The following is a 15,270-nucleotide window of genomic DNA, read 5'->3' as shown; positions in this document are numbered from 1 at the left end:
CCACCCCCCGACCGCACGCCTTCCTCAAGGCAACCATGCCCTACGGTGTTGCCCGATCGCTATAAGCACCGACGCTGTGAGGACGCGCCGGTACTGGCCGCCCAGCCACTAGCCGACGCTACCCGCCGCGCTAGGGGGAAGACCAAGACAGAGTTGGCGTCCTCTGACAAGCTGCTTAAACTACCGCAGATATGAACGACACTACGTAGGTCCAACAGGACTGTGTGAGCTTGAGTGTGTTGGCAAATTGGCGGGCCTTAAAATCATCGCAGGGGTCACGGCAACGCGAGCCACTCAGTTGTCACTCACGGACTCTTAAGGGGCTACACACAAGTCTGTCTCTCTCGCACTGACAACTGAACGACTGACTAGGCCTGCCGATGTCCATGGCCATTGAGTTATCGATATTGCACATCTCACTTTGATGATAGATTCGGCTCTGGAAGGATCATAGAGATGCGTGGCTGTCGAACAGTCCAACAAGTCCCTTCACTCACACTACTGGAGCCGAGAAACATCTCCAACTTTTTACAGGGCGATCCACAGAACCCTTCCTTTATTTTGCTTATACTGTGCAGGCGTGCGGCCAGGTTGCATACTCGCACGGAGCCATTAGGCGCAACGTCGAGCTAGGATAGGCAAGCCCGCCCGCACGCCTGCATGCGGTACAGTAAAAGCAAAATAAAGTAATCAGGGTTCTGTGGACCAACCTTTGTATGTTACTCTCACTCACCAGACAGCTATGCGATGCACGGGGTGGTCGGGTCCGGTCGAGGATGACCAGTGACTGTGTGTCCTCGTCCAGGAGGGGGCAGGTTGTCACTCACACTCGGCCCGTGTCACTGAAAACTTGAATGGCATACGCGAGGATTTTGAGCGAAACCCCCACCACCGGCACCTAGCCCTGCCCCGCCCACGAGTACACAACCGTGTAACCCAACTTCACGTGGGCGTCTCGCCTCGGCCCTCGTGGTCCACCCTTCCATCTCTGTCTCTCTCTGTGTGTCGTTGTGCAAGGAAGTCCCGGGCCCCACATTCGCGTTTATCGTCCAACACCTTTGCTCGTTTGCTCTGCTTCCCGCGGGAGGCCTGCCCGCATCCGGATGGCTCGCGCCTCGGCGGGAAATGTGGACAGGTGTCTCGCAGTTGATAAGTAACAAGCAAAGGGCCCGCAAAAAAATGATCGATCACTTCAAATCGAAAAGCATATACGATTCTGACGTCCTTTTATTAACGTCCGTCGGACTCACTTGTCTTTCTTTATTGTGCACATTTTGCTCTCTGGTACTTCCCTTCCCGAGCCAAGGCATCACACAGTGTTGTTAACGATAACTTATACCTACCGTACCGACGAACGACAATTTTGACATCGTTTCTGAAACGAGAACGTGACGTGTTGTTCCTTGTTCCTAGGGCGATGTCGTTATCACGTTAAGCGCGCATTTCCATAGGCGAACCCAAAACGTCGACAACGATACAAAGTGAGGAAAATGGAATATTGCTCTGCTGCAAGTCGTAATAAGAGGTGAATTATTGTATTGAAAATCTAGCTCCGCGTCACCACGATATTGACGTGATAGTTTCCTCATTCCCCCCTGTCTTGCACGCTGTGGTCACGCTGTAGCCCAGTTGTCGGTCACCGCGGCTGCACCCATAGGTGAGCCCAAATGTCGCCACGAGGAGGTGTGTGTGCGCCCACTCCTCCTCCTCCTCCGCCGTCTCTTTTGAAGGAGTCTGCGGGTTGCACCAGGCGCGTGCAAAGAGACGATAATACCCCGAATCTTTCCTCGCCCCGCGCCACGCCCCGCGCGCCAACGGCTTATCCGCGAGCTCTCGGTACTCCGCGCGGCACACGGGATTATAACGAGACAATAAAAGAAGTCCCGAGGCGTACGGCGGCATTTGCAACTCGTCCTAAATAGGCAGCCCCGCGGGCCGCGGGCCGCTATTCTCGGCGCGCAATCGGGCGTCCCGCTGGCCCAGCCGGGTGAGCGCGAGAAATGGCGAGAATCGACATCATTTAGGGGCGAAGAGGCGCCCCGCCCAGATGATCAGGCGTGGCCTCCCTGGCCCCTTCATTCCGATCCGATCGAACCTACCCCAACGCGACCGATCCGTTCGCTGCGACGTTGGCAGCACCGCGGCGCCCGCCCCGCCCCGGCCGCCGCGTTGGCAGCAGTACCGCGGGGGGCGCCGCACCCGCAGCAACACTCGACCAGCGTTATGGCGACCCTGCCGACGCTCATGGCCCTAGGTTAGTCTGCGCGGGGCATATGACGAGGAGATTCTGGGGAATTTGGACTGGATGGGGGTCTGTGGCCACGTTTCACGGCGGCAAGGCAAAATAATATGGACTTCCCCCGTCGCTCCCACAACCAGCTCTGGCGCTGGGCGCGTCGTGCTGTGGCGCCGCCTCCACCCACACCTCCGCGCCCAGCACCACCCCGACCACCACGACCACCACCACCACCACCCCGACCACCACCTCCACCATCGCCTCCACCAGGGCGGCCTGCAACAGTATAGTCTGCCAGCGGGACTTCAACCCCGTGTGCGCCAGGAGCCCCACCACCAACGAGCGCAGGAGCTTCGCCAACGAGTGCGACGTCCGCCTGTTCAACTGCACCTTTAAGAGAGGTTCTGTATATCGCGTCGCGAGCTTCCCGCGGGTAGGGCGCCACGCGACATGGAGCCATGATAGGGAAAACGGGGTGGAAAAGATGTGTCATTTGGGGACGTAAACAACGCCTGGCCGCGTTTTGACGCAACAACCGACTTTTATGTCCCATGCCTGGGCCTCTCGCGGTGCTGCTGCTCGTCGGCGAGAAGCGCCTACCCAACGTGAGATAGGCAACCCATCTCACTCCCCTGCATTCGTTTAGCCTCCACGCCGTCCACGCCACCCTGCAGCGTGGAGTATAGCGGGCAGGCCGCCATGCAAGGCCGCTTTTACATTATTTTACTTGACGCCTGGTTATTTTGTTGACAGACTTTGAGATGGTGGACAAAACAAAGCCGTGCGAGGAAGACGAGACGGAGCATGCGGCAAGTGCCGCTGCCGCTGCTGTTGTTGCGACTACTGCAGAAACGTCATCGCCGAAAAGCACTTCAAAAGACTGATGACAATAAATCATATTTTGAAACGTAATATGATACGTAGTTTTGTTTACCACCAAGCTATTAGAGCTAGAGACCTGTTTTGAGTGAGTGTGATTTTTTGTTGTTGTTGTTTTTTTTTTGTTTTTTTTTCACCGCGGGTGTCTAGAACCAATATCGCGCCCAAGTCGTTCGTTCTGCTCCGGCGGGCGTTGATCACGTCACGAACGAACATACCTGCACAGCCAGTCATCAACGCACGGCGAGAGTGGCGGTTCCAGGAGAGAGGGCTGCGATGGAACGGGGAACAGAGGGAAGGATTGGGAAAGGGAAGAGTAGCCACTAGACAACTTTTTCCATTTTCCATACGCTATAAATGACATGAAAATGAACACCCTCAGAAAGCTGTTCTAAACCCACGAAGATCGTTACGATGATAATAATTTACTTAACATTAATATTTGCTCCATTCAAAATTTCAAGAATTTATCAGGGTTCGAGGTTTAGGTGAGGGGAGCGCAGGCACCGTGTACTGGGTAGCAGCACCGTAGGCCGGGAAGGGTGGGGTGGAGGAGGCGGCGCCAACTCGGTACAGGTACTCACCGATCGAGTTTGAGCGCCACGGGAGCGACTCTACAGGACTTCCAGCAGCCAGCAGCATGAAGTCCAAAATCTCAATAAAGCTAATCATCCTAGGTGGGTTCATTGTTTTCAATAGATTCTAATTATGGTGAGTGGAAATTATTTTGATTAGTTGGTCTTCTCTTCCACAGATCTCATGCTTATGACGCTATGCGTTTCGGGTGATCCCTGCAACATTATATGTGGAAGGGATTACAATCCTGTCTGCGCAGAATTCCAAGACACACAAATGTCCTTCTCCAATCCGTGCATGATGAACTACTACAACTGTCTGAAAGGAACAGGTTTGTTTCTTGAAAATGGCGCAATCTTATTCAGTTCAAATACAACCAATAGGCAAATATTAAAATGTTTTGCAGGTTTTGTTATAATGGACGATGGAGAATGTGTCATTGTGGGTGATTGACACATGGTTCACCAACACAAGAAACGCAATATTCTTTTTATTCTGCAATGATTTAAACCAAGGTATGTTGAATTAAAGAATTTTATAAAGGTTCCCTGTGTTTGGTATCAAAAATAGAAACAGATCAATTTAAAAACTTCGAATGTTTTTTTAAAATACCATTAAGGGTAGATAATTTAATACCTATGAATCAGTTTTTACAGGTGGCAAGGTCAGATTCTGCTAATTGGTTCCTTCCAATACCAATTTTTCGGCTGACATCCTGCCAGGTTTCCTGAGCCTGAGCTTCAGCACGCAAGGCTCCAACTTTCAGTACATTCTCTAGATACGCAGGTTCATTAATCAGTTGATTAAATCTTTCTCTGAGAGGGCGAAGTACTTCAATTATTTCATTCGCCATTGCGATTTTGTAACTGAAAAACAGAAGATAGGTATAATAAACTGTGTTATTATTTACAAACATATGAAGTACAGAAATAAATATAAAGAGTGCCATGTTACGATTTTTTTCTTTTTAATACTTACTCTCCAGATTGCATTCCAACCACTTCCTGGCAGATGGTGTCGATTGGTCTGCCAGTAAGAGAGGAATGTATGACAACTAGATTAGAAATGCCAGGTCTCTTTTCTGGTTCATATTCTACTGCAGATATGCTATCTGTTACAGCTTTTTTGCACTTCAAAAGTATGTCTTCTGGCGAATCAAATAGATTGATACGGCTCCGGGGATCTTTATCTGATTTAGACATTTTGCTCAGAGGATTCCTTAAACTTTTAAGACGGCGACTACTATCCTCTGGAAAAGTCAAAAAGATGTATAGAACTCTAAATAAAGTATGAGTGAGAAATTGACCATTTGACAAAATTATTTCTTACCATTAATAAATGCCTGTGGTTCTGGAAAAGTATTTCCAAAGCGTTTGTTAAAGGTTTTTGCTAAAAAGGATGCTAAATTAAGGTGAGAAATCTGGTCTTCACCAACTGGAACAAGAGTTGCTCTGAAAATAAAATATTCTAATTTTAAAAATTGCCTTTTCAAAACTTCGGGTTGTGGTATTGAATTTAAATTTTATCAGCAATTTACTTGTAAAGGAGAATATCAGCTGCTTGCAACACAGGGTACAGATACAGTGCAGTTGATAATTCTTGAATAATATTTCGTTTTTCTCTAAGTTGTGCTTGTTGACCTAACTTTGCCATTGTTGTTAAGCTTGCAAGAACCCAGCATAATTGGGTATGGTACTGAACCTAAAATGAATAAGAAATAGTTGATAGAATCAATTTCAAAGTAGGAATCAATGAACTCCATGTCTTAAAAAATAACCTTGGACTGCTGGAAGAGAACACACTTCTCTGGGTCAATGCCACATGCTAAAAGGCTAGCAGTCATTTCAAATATTCCATTCTGCAGAACTTTTGGGTCCTGTGGCATTAAAAAAAAAAAGAGTGCATTTAACACATACAAATAGCAGCAAGTTATTCTTAAAATTTCAATCAATTACCTGTGGTACTGTTATGGCATGCAGGTCGGCAATGCTGTAAAATGCATCTTCGCCTGAATTTTGAAGTTCCACCCATTTCTGAACAGCACCCAAAAAGTTTCCTAAGTGAAGTGAACCGGTTGGCTGAATTCCAGAGAGAATTCGACGAGGGTAAGGAGTGGACTTCACAACCTACATTATGAATACAACTGATCAATACGTAAGTAATACAATGTAAACTCTTTTCATGCATTATCTCTTTGAATCAGAAAATTTTAAAATATTACAAGTAAAGCATTACTATTGCAAGCAGACACGACATCTAACCTATCACAACTTTGAAATATGCTGAAGATTATACCTCTGTCGCCTTGACACTGTAAGAACTTGTGCTAGCTGGTAACAGGCTATTAAAATTGTTAAAAATTGTCCGTGCAGCACGCATATTTCAGAAGTTTGTAAGCAAGAGACAAGGAAACGTCATTCAAATTTCAATGAACACTCTTCACCGGACGCCATGTTTGGAAATTGCTTTCTTTGTTTTCTCTTTGCTCTACGGCAAGTGTCGCCATATTTCCCATGTCAAAATACAGTTGTTTTTAAAATGTTGATGTTGAAATTCTGTTAAAATAATGACTTTAGAATTATTAAAATGTCGCTTTTGAGAAAAGCCATCTCCTATCAATTTTTTGGCAGAATTTTAGTCCCCTTTTGTATTTCAAGGGCTTTTCGGGAAATGGCAGCCCTTTAAATCAGCTGGTCGCTCATCTGACTATTCGCAGTGCAGCTTCTGCTGCTCTTCATTTTCAGTGCCAGTCGTATCGTCTGGACTGAAAGAAGTCGCAGTCGCAAAAATGGCCTCAGCCCTGAAAAAGGTTGCGTTACAACTAGCGCCCGCGGGTACAAGGCTGTCTTCAGGTGGTGCAGGAACCGCTGGAAAACATGGTGAGTTAAAGGAACATAGAGCAACAATATACAGGCGCCTGGAACCAAATATCCAAATGTACAGGTTAAGGATGTTCGTCCATCATGACCTGAAGGTCGATTTTTTGCACTAAATATTTTATCTGGTTTCGGGACTTTTATTGCATAGTACAATACGGACTTTGTATGTCCTCACGGTTTTTTATTGCTTCTCTTCGACATTTTCCTCTTCTCTTTTAATAAGTGTGGTGCTCTGTCGCACGTTAAGGTTATGTCTCAAGGAAATATGTAGAACATCTGAAATGCTGTCAGTTAACAAACTTAATATTACGTTATACTATGTATGACTCGAAGTCACCCAGATTGAGCTAGTGTTTAAATAATGTGTCAGATTCTTTCATTTCAATTTTTTACATTTACAGCTTTGGCTCACGCCAAGATGTGGGAGCGGATTTGTCTCTTCGGAGTTCTTCCTGGCCTCGTTGTTGCTTCAGTGATAACTTTCCAGCATGAGGCGGCCCACCATGAGCCCCCACCAGAATACAAGGAGTATGAACACATGCGCATCCGCAAGAAGGTAATTATTTGTAATTTTCCACTATCTTGAAATTTTAGTTTCTGTATCCTTATTGTGTTTACGCTTCTGCAGAACTTCCCTTGGGGAGATGGCAAGAAGTCTTTCTTCCACAACCCTGAGACCAACCCTCTCCCCGGTGTCGGTTATGAGGTTGAACCCAAGCACTAAGTTTTTGAGAATTGTTTTTAGCTAAACTAAATGTAACTATCCCATGTAAAATACAATAAATATTCCATCCCACATATTTTACCGAACTGTTATTAAAAATTAACCAGAAAACATAATGAAGGTAGTCAATGAAAAAGGGTTAATACATGGTTAAATGCTTGGGCAAACAATGTTTTAATGTTTCACAACGTTGGCACTAATTACAGGAACAGTTCAAAACAAGTTTTCTTAAATTCTATGATTCATATAAAAAATTTCTCTACATTTGACAGTCTGTCTTCAGTTCACTTAAAAGTAATATTGTCTTAAAAGACAAACATACAAAACACTTATCTAATAAAATACTTTGAACAAACAAACAAATTATATGGTACACATTTCTTGTAACATAAAATATTATTTAGGATAGGAATTTTCATATTAGATATAGGAATAGCTAAAATATTTAACTATATATTGTACAGCAATGATTACTGTATTTGAAACAAAAGTGATAAAAAATACATCTAACATAGAATAAATCTTGAGGAAAATAACCAATATAAATATGTTGCAAATGAGTATTTTAGACAAGGATGGCACAGAGGTAACACCTTCACCATAAATATTAGACGGTAACAAACAGGAAACTCTGCTTTAATTAAAGCTATTGATATCAGTTCAACTCTTGATACAAGTTAGATTCTTCTGGGTCTGTCACACCATGGGCTGCAAGCTCCTCAAGGCAATGGTCAAGGTACTCAAGGTCTGGATAGCCATGTCCATTGTGGCTTAAACCTGGCTCTGTTTTATGATGTATCTCATTCCATGTGACAACATCCTCTAATCCAGTAGTGACAGAACGGCCAACAGTGAAAACCAGTCGCCGCTCAAATGCTATTCTTAGCAGTTTGAGCACCTAGATTAATATTCATTTATATTACATTAATCAAAATAAAAGCACAGCAGCATATCAACTGGTTTCAGAATTATTTGAAAGTTGTCACCACTCACCTTGCGGCCCTTCTCAGTATCTGGAATGTAACAAACTCGAGGGAATCCAACAGCATAATAAGGTCGACCAGGGTTTGGATGTTCTGGCCCTTGTATTCCAGATGCTATGCTATAAACACCAATGAAAAATCAGAGTAAAAACCAGAAATTTAATACCTTAGTGGATTTTAAATGCATAGATAAAGACTATTTTAAGACATACTTATATGTTATTTGAATAGTCCAGGTATTTGGATGTCCTGGGAGAGAATAATGGAGAATAGTCCAGTCCATTGATCCAGCTGGTTGATTACCTCGTTTCTCCCCATAGATTGTCATACAGACAGGACACTGTATGTAAAGCCACTGTGGATTTCAGACAAAATTAGAGCTGTTTAGTTGTATCATCAATAATAAAAACTATATAGTCACACCAAAATTTCACTTACTTTATCTGCACAGGGCAGTCCTGTTAGCATATTATTTAGACAATTCAAGTGAAGCATATGAGAGCAACGAGACAGAGCCACAGTCATATCTCCTTGTAAATCACAAAGGCAGATAGGACAAGTTGAACCCCAAGATGGGTTTTCAACAACCTGGACATATTGGGAAATCACCTCACTAGCTGCATCAACACCTAATCCAGGGAGAGAGCAAAGAGAAAAGAGAGTACAAATTATAAAAATGATACAATAAAATAAACCCTTCTTAGTTTACCTTACCATAATTCAACTTACCAACAATTACACCTTTAGGTCGTTGGTGTGATGTAGGACGCTGTAGAGGAGCAGAGTCAAACACATCATCACAACTACTGCCACCACAGTCAATTAAATCAGACACTGTGTTCTGAAAAACAAAATTTAGCAGTCATGTAGATAAAATTTAAACCATCAAAAAATGAACACAACTTTACTGGTAAAAATTCTAACCCTCGATGCTCTGAGTTCACTATCTTTCGATTCATGACTCAGATATGTAGACACAGTGTCCACAGATGGTCGACGTCCACTCTTTGTACTGCTAGAGTCAGCATCAAGCACAGAATCTGGGCGATCTGGTCTTGTTAAAGAGGCATGGCTGCTGTTAGGACGGTAAGAGGGAGGATGTTTTTGTACAGTTGGACCTCGATATGCAGGAGGAAGTGTTAGTGAGCCAGGGGTACTTGCATGAACACCTTTTGTTCCTAGGAGGAAATGTGAGACCAAAAGTATAATTTAAGATTGTATAAAGTATAATTTAAGAATTGGTAATGACAGTGTGAAGCCAAGACATTAGCAGGAGTACATTAGAAAAATAAATGATTGAATTACCAAATATATTGCTCAATATAGTCCGGGCTATGTTTCCTGCGCCTTCACTAGGACTCTTGGCCTTTTTGTTTTGTTTCTTTGAATTTGAATTAGAAGCAGATGGAACTGTTTTCTTGCCAGCACAGTTAGCACTACTCCATGAGTTCCCACTTCCACTACTAGCAATAGATCCTGTTGGTGTCAACATACGAGGCTGATTTGGCCTTCTTGGGTCTAAATAATAAAATAACAAAAAATATTAATTCATTTTAGTAAGAACTTAGCAGGACTCTATAAACTGTAACTTACTTTGGAAAGGTGGAGGGCTTGGACTTGCAACAAGATCATGAAGCTGAACTTTCACCAGAGGGTATGGGGCCTGTTGAACACGCCGTATACTCCTCACATATCCAGTGTTATTGCGAATTTGAGTAAGATTGCAAAAATTGATAATGTATGGAAAACCTAAATAGTGTGACTTGCTGACATCAATAGTCTGTTCTCCCTAAAATAAGAGATTAAACAAGTACAAATCCATTGATCCAATTTCCATTAAAATTGCAACAGCGATAAGCATGTAGCTATAAATAATTGACTCACTTTGGCCCAAGCTTCTTCAATGAGGCACTGTATGTCCATGTCATAGGTATGCCATTCGCCTATCATGTCCCCTGCCCACTCCCACTTGGCTCCTTTGCCAGCGGGTGAGTCAGGTGGGTAGCACTGACGTCTGACATTGTGTAAGACACCTCCAGCTAAAATCAGACACAAAAAGAATTCAAATAATATTGAAGTATGATACGGAATGCATACATTTTGTATTACCATGGTGTACACAAACCTGGATCTTCCGAGCACTGTGTCTTTGTCCGGAGATTAACATAGTACCTTTCCAACAAAGGATCGGCATCACTTAAAATAACTCTAGTCAATTTCTTGCCATGAGCCCTCTCTAAAAGTTGGGAAACCTCAGGGCTGTATGGTCTCCAGCGCCCTTGTCTGTTCTCCCACTCCCACACAACCACTGCATGGACTGCATGGGAATGCCCTGTGGAAGGTGTGGAACTCACTGAGCCACCTGGCCCAGACACAGAACCAGACATCACACAATCCTCTCACATAATTGGCGACTCAAACAGTAAGTAGGCACAGCACAGCCTCTCTCCCTCTTCAGATTTCAAACAAACCAGATGACCAAATATACACACTCTCTATTATCGCAGCCACTGTTACTCCGAAAAGTACACCCATGTCTACGATCAGCGAGGAACAGGTAATACGACCTAAAAATTTCAAGGGAAGAGTATGTACTCGAGTAGTCTCTAAATATTTGAGAAGATCAGGAGTAAGATACCCTATCATTATATACAAAACTCCAGCCTAAACACAACACAAAACACAACAAAACAAAAAAAAACAAGTGAATTCCTCAACAAGTGGCAAGAAGAAGTGTATCCACCATACGAAACAAAAATGTAACGTAATGTGGGCCAAAACGTTCTGTTTACTGATCTACAAACTACACAATTTCCGTATCCATAACAGTTTTGTGAATTTCATTATTATTTATGAAAAGAAGTTTTCGGGTAAAACTCTTTTCTTACTAAACCTCAAGAACCATCCATTTGTACAAGGTTTGACACAACCACCACACTGTATTCACTTGTTTTCTTTAAATTTGCTGCGATCTGATTGGCCGGGACTACGCAGCGCGGCGCGCTTAATTTTTGATTTGTGTCCGTCCGCAGCATGAAGCGGCGGCAGGAAGCGGCTGCTCGATCGGGTGGTTCAGTTCTTCCTTAGTGGTGTGGACGCTGACACTGACCTAAATCTCACAGGTGTGTACCATAACTTTATATTTTCGAAACCAAAGCCATTGCTCAGAATATTTTTGTTTTGGTTGTAGATTATTTCTGTGCTGGAGAGGCATACCCACCAAGCAACTACGTGGAGACAGGGAAATTTTGTTGGAGGGAAATAGAATAAAAATATTCCTTTCAGATCAAATGTATTTTTGAATATAATTATAACAAACACCAGCACGGAACATTCTTTTGATTAACTTCAAAGAAATAGTTTCAAGCCAGAGTGTCCTCTATTTTAAATTATTTGGTTTCCAGGGGATCTTTGTCGACAGAGGACACAATGAATTCAACCTATTAAAAGAAAAAAGCTCGTTTTATAGAGAGGCCAATACATATAACAAATACTTAGTTGAGAAGTTTTAATAGAACCAACAGTACTTTACCTCTGGCAACAACCTCTTAAGGTGGTGTTTTGCAGCAACGTGCAAGAAGCCCCTTTCAGAATTTGAGTGACGAGTTAGAATGACATGAGTTCCCTTATGCACTATATCCAGGACTTCATGATGTGACATCTCACCTGTGCAATAAAATGTTGGATTAATAGTATTTTCTATCAAATAGAAGTCAAATGTAAATCTACAATCAAAACAAAAATTTTTGAACAAAAGCTTTGGTTTGATAATCTAAAATTAAGATGCACACCTGTGAGATATAAGTCGGCATCCACACCATTAAGGACTGAACCACCCGATCCAGCACAAATTGCTATGGTCTTCACTACTGTGCTTTCTGCGTTCACAAACATTAAAAAGAAATGGTCAGTATTTAAAAAGATAAAAAACAAGTCAGTGACGTAAATAGTAGGATATATGTATTCAGAATTAGTAAACAATTATCAGTCATAGACAAGACTTACCGTATTTTTCACCAGGTACAGTTGCAACTGCTACATCAGGTAAACCAAGATGACTTTTTACAAGTGAAACTGCAGTTTGAAGAGTAATGGATTCCTTCAGCAGGACTTTTCGTCCTAACCCAGCATTTATTCTTGATGAAATCTGTGTGAAGTATTAAGGAAAATTAGGATGTATAGGTAACCAGAGGACATTACGGTCCAAACAAGATGATTGAAATCAGCCTTCTTACTTTTTTATGTTGATTGAGTTCAACTTTAGTAGCTGAATGGAGATGAGGCAAGCAAAGATATTCATTATCAACATATATCTTCAACCACACTTTCCCATTTTTCTCCCTGAAAAAAAAAATGTAAATTACATTTAACAATAAAAAAAAAAGGTCTGAATGAGTATGTCATTATTTGCAAAGCACAGTTAACTGTATAGTAAATCATTAATTAATGATTTAATTACTGGAATGTGTGTATAGAGCAGGTCAGGGCAGCATTTATATCTGACATTGCTTTCTCTGCTGATTCAGAACTGTCAAACAATGCACTGACGATCTTCATGTTGGCTCCATCATCGTGCTTCTTTAGTGGTTCAACAGAAGAATCCTTACCTGCAAAAATTAGGGATTTTGACGTTATACCTGCTGATACTTATAAGTCATACTATGAGATATTTCAAATTTTCAATTTTATGTTATTTGGAGATCAAATCGATCTAATGGTGACAGACTACCTGGGATGTCAAATAGATAGCAGAAGTACTGTCACTATTAAATCACTTCAATCTCAAAATGAAGCAATTTTAAATATGTCATAATGCTCTATCAGCAATATATCAGTTTGACCAATTACTGAGAAATTTGTTTGGTTGAAAACTACCATGTTGTAAGGAAAGTTACAAATATTTCTCCTACCAAATGCTTCCGCTAGCCAATCATTGACACCTCCTTCCACACAATCCCAAGCAGTATGCGGACTGTACAAAGCGATTTTTTTTTCTAGGAGATTTCCAACAATTGCTTCCTGAAGAGAATGGAGACATTTATTAGAACTTTCACAACAGGGTGAAGCAGAGACGTGTAGGCTCGCCATTACTTACTTTCCAATCTTCTGTCCGTACAGATTTAATTGGACGGAATATTAGAGGGTGATAGGCTATTATTAGCTGCACCCCAATATCAAGGGCCTCTGCTAGCACACTTTCAGAGAGGTCATTGGTAAGAAGGACTCGTTTTACCTAGAAATAAAAGACATGTTGCATAGTTTAAAACCTGCTGGATCAAATAAAGTGAGAACAAGGTGAGAATAAATGTACCTGTTTTAAAGAAGGTGGCTCCACCAACAAACCAACATTATCCCAGGATTCTGCCAAACTTAACGGTGCAAATTTTTCAATACCTTTTACAACGTTGTGAAGAGAGAATGGGTCATTGTTAAGACTTTGAGATTTGTCTGTCGAACAGAACCAAAATTAATTAAAGAGAGAAAATAAAACAAAATTAGTTTTATATTGACAGTAGTAGCACTTCTTAAATGAACAAAAAAGTATAATAATAATAATGTTCTCAAGCAGAGGGTACAGAACACCTTGCCGTCATTGCCGGCATTGCATGTGGAAGAAATCATACTTCGCCTCTGGTATCTCTTCATTATTGCAGTAGTCGTAAGGTGTCTTTGACTAGCGACTTCAAAACAAAGAATATTTCGTACAGCTAAACGTATTAGTTTCATGAAAATAGCAAGGTTTGTGTCACAGGTTTTCTTGATCAGCTGTTGAACAAGACAAGAAGATTAACCCAAACATAACAATTTTTCATCAATACTTTCATAATTTCGTATGAAAAATTCACTGGGATGCTGGGATGGGAAGAAAAACAACAAACATTAATAACTGTGGTTTAAATTTCATGCTATTGACGATATGATAGTAATGTCAACAATTTTCATTACTATCGTACCTAAGAATTAATAATAATGGCTACATTTTTGCCATTCAAGGGATTGAGAGCTTCTTATGCAGCTTTATCGGGGCTGTCTGCCGCTTCTGCCAGTGTTTTTGGAAAGTTATACTCTGAAGTAAGATTTAAAAACAACACAGAAAAACAGTACTTCAAAGTAAAATTTTTACTGTAATTGTTTCAGAAAATTTGAAAAGTAAACTAGTACCAAACGCATTATGCATAAAAGTTTAAAAAAAAAAAAAAAAAAACTCTAACCTAGCACTGGCTTTAAGAAGAAACCACCAATTACTGTATGTTTCCTTACAGGCGGGATCTCCATTGCTAGGGGCACTGCTAATTGCTTTTATGATCATATCAAACAGTCTTGTGTGGACCATGTTTGTTAAGGCTCTTCGAGATTCAAAGTCATCCCTTACCGTCACTGTAACCAGTGCAGCGGTCAACTATTGTTGTTCGGTAAATTATTTCCTCCAAGAAAATCCCCAAGAATATTACCATAGCTTTGTTTCTTTAATTAACTTATTGTTGACTGTTCCTTTCTTAATATTTTTTCAGGCTTTGTTTGGATGGCTGCTCTTTTCTGAACGCATTGGTGCTCTTTGGTGTCTTGGTACTTTCCTGGTTATATCAGGGGTGCTGCTCATCAACAGTGCATCTACTTCCTCTACACATGTTGAAAATGTCAAGCAGGACTGAATGCAGTAACTTTTTTCAATTAACCATATGTCAAATCATTTTAAATATTTCTGAAACATTGAATTTTTTGTTATGTCATTCACAAAAAGGTCTATCATTGTAACAGTGTCATTCCCAGAATTGTATGCGAGAGACAGTGACTCTGCGTGAGACTCAGTCATCCTTCAGTTGGCGTTCCTCCGGCTGATGGCTACTACCAGCCAAAAACCTGCATTTGAGAGGTGTGACTTAATCGCTGAGCGAAGCTCAGTCCAAGTCGCTGAGGGGTCAGGCGTTGTCTCCGTCGTGAGTCTGTCTGTCTGTGTCTAACTCGCTCAGTAGACTACGAAACGGCTGCACC

At 41.9% G+C, this 15,270-nt stretch overlaps 7 protein-coding genes across 7 annotated transcripts; 4 read left to right on the top strand and 3 right to left on the bottom strand.

Annotated features, from left to right (window-relative positions):
- Positions 1-2,109: 2,109 nt before the first annotated feature.
- On the top strand, positions 2,110-3,148 carry LOC113202230 (uncharacterized). The gene is made up of 3 exons (XM_026416360.2): positions 2,110-2,254; positions 2,380-2,637; positions 2,990-3,148. Exons 1-3 carry the CDS (start codon positions 2,224-2,226, stop codon positions 3,118-3,120), a joined length of 420 nt encoding a protein of 139 aa, XP_026272145.1. The 5' UTR covers positions 2,110-2,223; the 3' UTR covers positions 3,121-3,148.
- A 137-nt stretch (positions 3,149-3,285) lies between these two features.
- On the top strand, positions 3,286-4,639 carry LOC113202248 (vasotab-TY2-like). Its single transcript, XM_026416384.2, has 4 exons — positions 3,286-3,792; positions 3,870-4,022; positions 4,098-4,206; positions 4,339-4,639. The coding sequence occupies exons 1-3, from the start codon at positions 3,756-3,758 to the stop codon at positions 4,142-4,144; spliced, it is 237 nt and encodes a 78-aa protein (XP_026272169.1). The 5' UTR covers positions 3,286-3,755; the 3' UTR covers positions 4,145-4,206; positions 4,339-4,639.
- Positions 4,167-6,173, bottom strand: LOC113202220 (tryptophan--tRNA ligase, mitochondrial). Its single transcript, XM_026416349.2, has 8 exons — positions 5,987-6,173; positions 5,647-5,817; positions 5,469-5,567; positions 5,229-5,392; positions 5,021-5,142; positions 4,670-4,940; positions 4,328-4,557; positions 4,167-4,239 (listed from the first exon to the last, which is right to left on the bottom strand). The coding sequence occupies exons 1-7, from the start codon at positions 6,068-6,070 to the stop codon at positions 4,335-4,337; spliced, it is 1,134 nt and encodes a 377-aa protein (XP_026272134.1). The 5' UTR covers positions 6,071-6,173; the 3' UTR covers positions 4,167-4,239; positions 4,328-4,334.
- A 228-nt stretch (positions 6,174-6,401) lies between these two features.
- LOC113202241 (cytochrome c oxidase subunit 6A2, mitochondrial) lies at positions 6,402-7,370 on the top strand. Its single transcript, XM_026416373.2, has 3 exons — positions 6,402-6,570; positions 6,972-7,126; positions 7,199-7,370. Exons 1-3 carry the CDS (start codon positions 6,480-6,482, stop codon positions 7,292-7,294), a joined length of 342 nt encoding a protein of 113 aa, XP_026272158.1. The 5' UTR covers positions 6,402-6,479; the 3' UTR covers positions 7,295-7,370.
- Positions 7,371-7,444: 74 nt separating this feature from the next.
- Positions 7,445-10,976, bottom strand: LOC113202213 (protein deltex). Its single transcript, XM_026416326.2, has 10 exons — positions 10,403-10,976; positions 10,162-10,316; positions 9,871-10,066; positions 9,583-9,795; positions 9,202-9,455; positions 9,007-9,118; positions 8,716-8,906; positions 8,490-8,632; positions 8,288-8,396; positions 7,445-8,192 (listed from the first exon to the last, which is right to left on the bottom strand). The coding sequence occupies exons 1-10, from the start codon at positions 10,662-10,664 to the stop codon at positions 7,950-7,952; spliced, it is 1,878 nt and encodes a 625-aa protein (XP_026272111.1). The 5' UTR covers positions 10,665-10,976; the 3' UTR covers positions 7,445-7,949.
- Positions 10,977-11,552: 576 nt separating this feature from the next.
- On the bottom strand, positions 11,553-14,087 carry LOC113202561 (NIF3-like protein 1). Its single transcript, XM_026416850.2, has 10 exons — positions 13,902-14,087; positions 13,589-13,725; positions 13,373-13,510; positions 13,188-13,296; positions 12,737-12,884; positions 12,513-12,618; positions 12,283-12,424; positions 12,069-12,155; positions 11,810-11,943; positions 11,553-11,717 (listed from the first exon to the last, which is right to left on the bottom strand). The coding sequence occupies exons 1-10, from the start codon at positions 14,002-14,004 to the stop codon at positions 11,667-11,669; spliced, it is 1,155 nt and encodes a 384-aa protein (XP_026272635.1). The 5' UTR covers positions 14,005-14,087; the 3' UTR covers positions 11,553-11,666.
- Positions 14,088-14,109: 22 nt separating this feature from the next.
- LOC113202569 (transmembrane protein 42-like) lies at positions 14,110-15,018 on the top strand. The gene is made up of 3 exons (XM_026416860.2): positions 14,110-14,349; positions 14,541-14,690; positions 14,790-15,018. The coding sequence occupies exons 1-3, from the start codon at positions 14,248-14,250 to the stop codon at positions 14,928-14,930; spliced, it is 393 nt and encodes a 130-aa protein (XP_026272645.1). The 5' UTR covers positions 14,110-14,247; the 3' UTR covers positions 14,931-15,018.
- Positions 15,019-15,270: the final 252 nt, after the last annotated feature.

This window comes from Frankliniella occidentalis, unplaced genomic scaffold, assembly GCF_000697945.3.
Source record: "Frankliniella occidentalis isolate FOCC.00 unplaced genomic scaffold, Focc_3.1 Scaffold29, whole genome shotgun sequence".
Lineage (NCBI taxonomy): Eukaryota > Metazoa > Arthropoda > Insecta > Thysanoptera > Thripidae > Frankliniella > Frankliniella occidentalis.
Note: the sequence above shows the minus strand (reverse complement) of the source record. Positions and strands in the feature narration are given on the sequence as shown.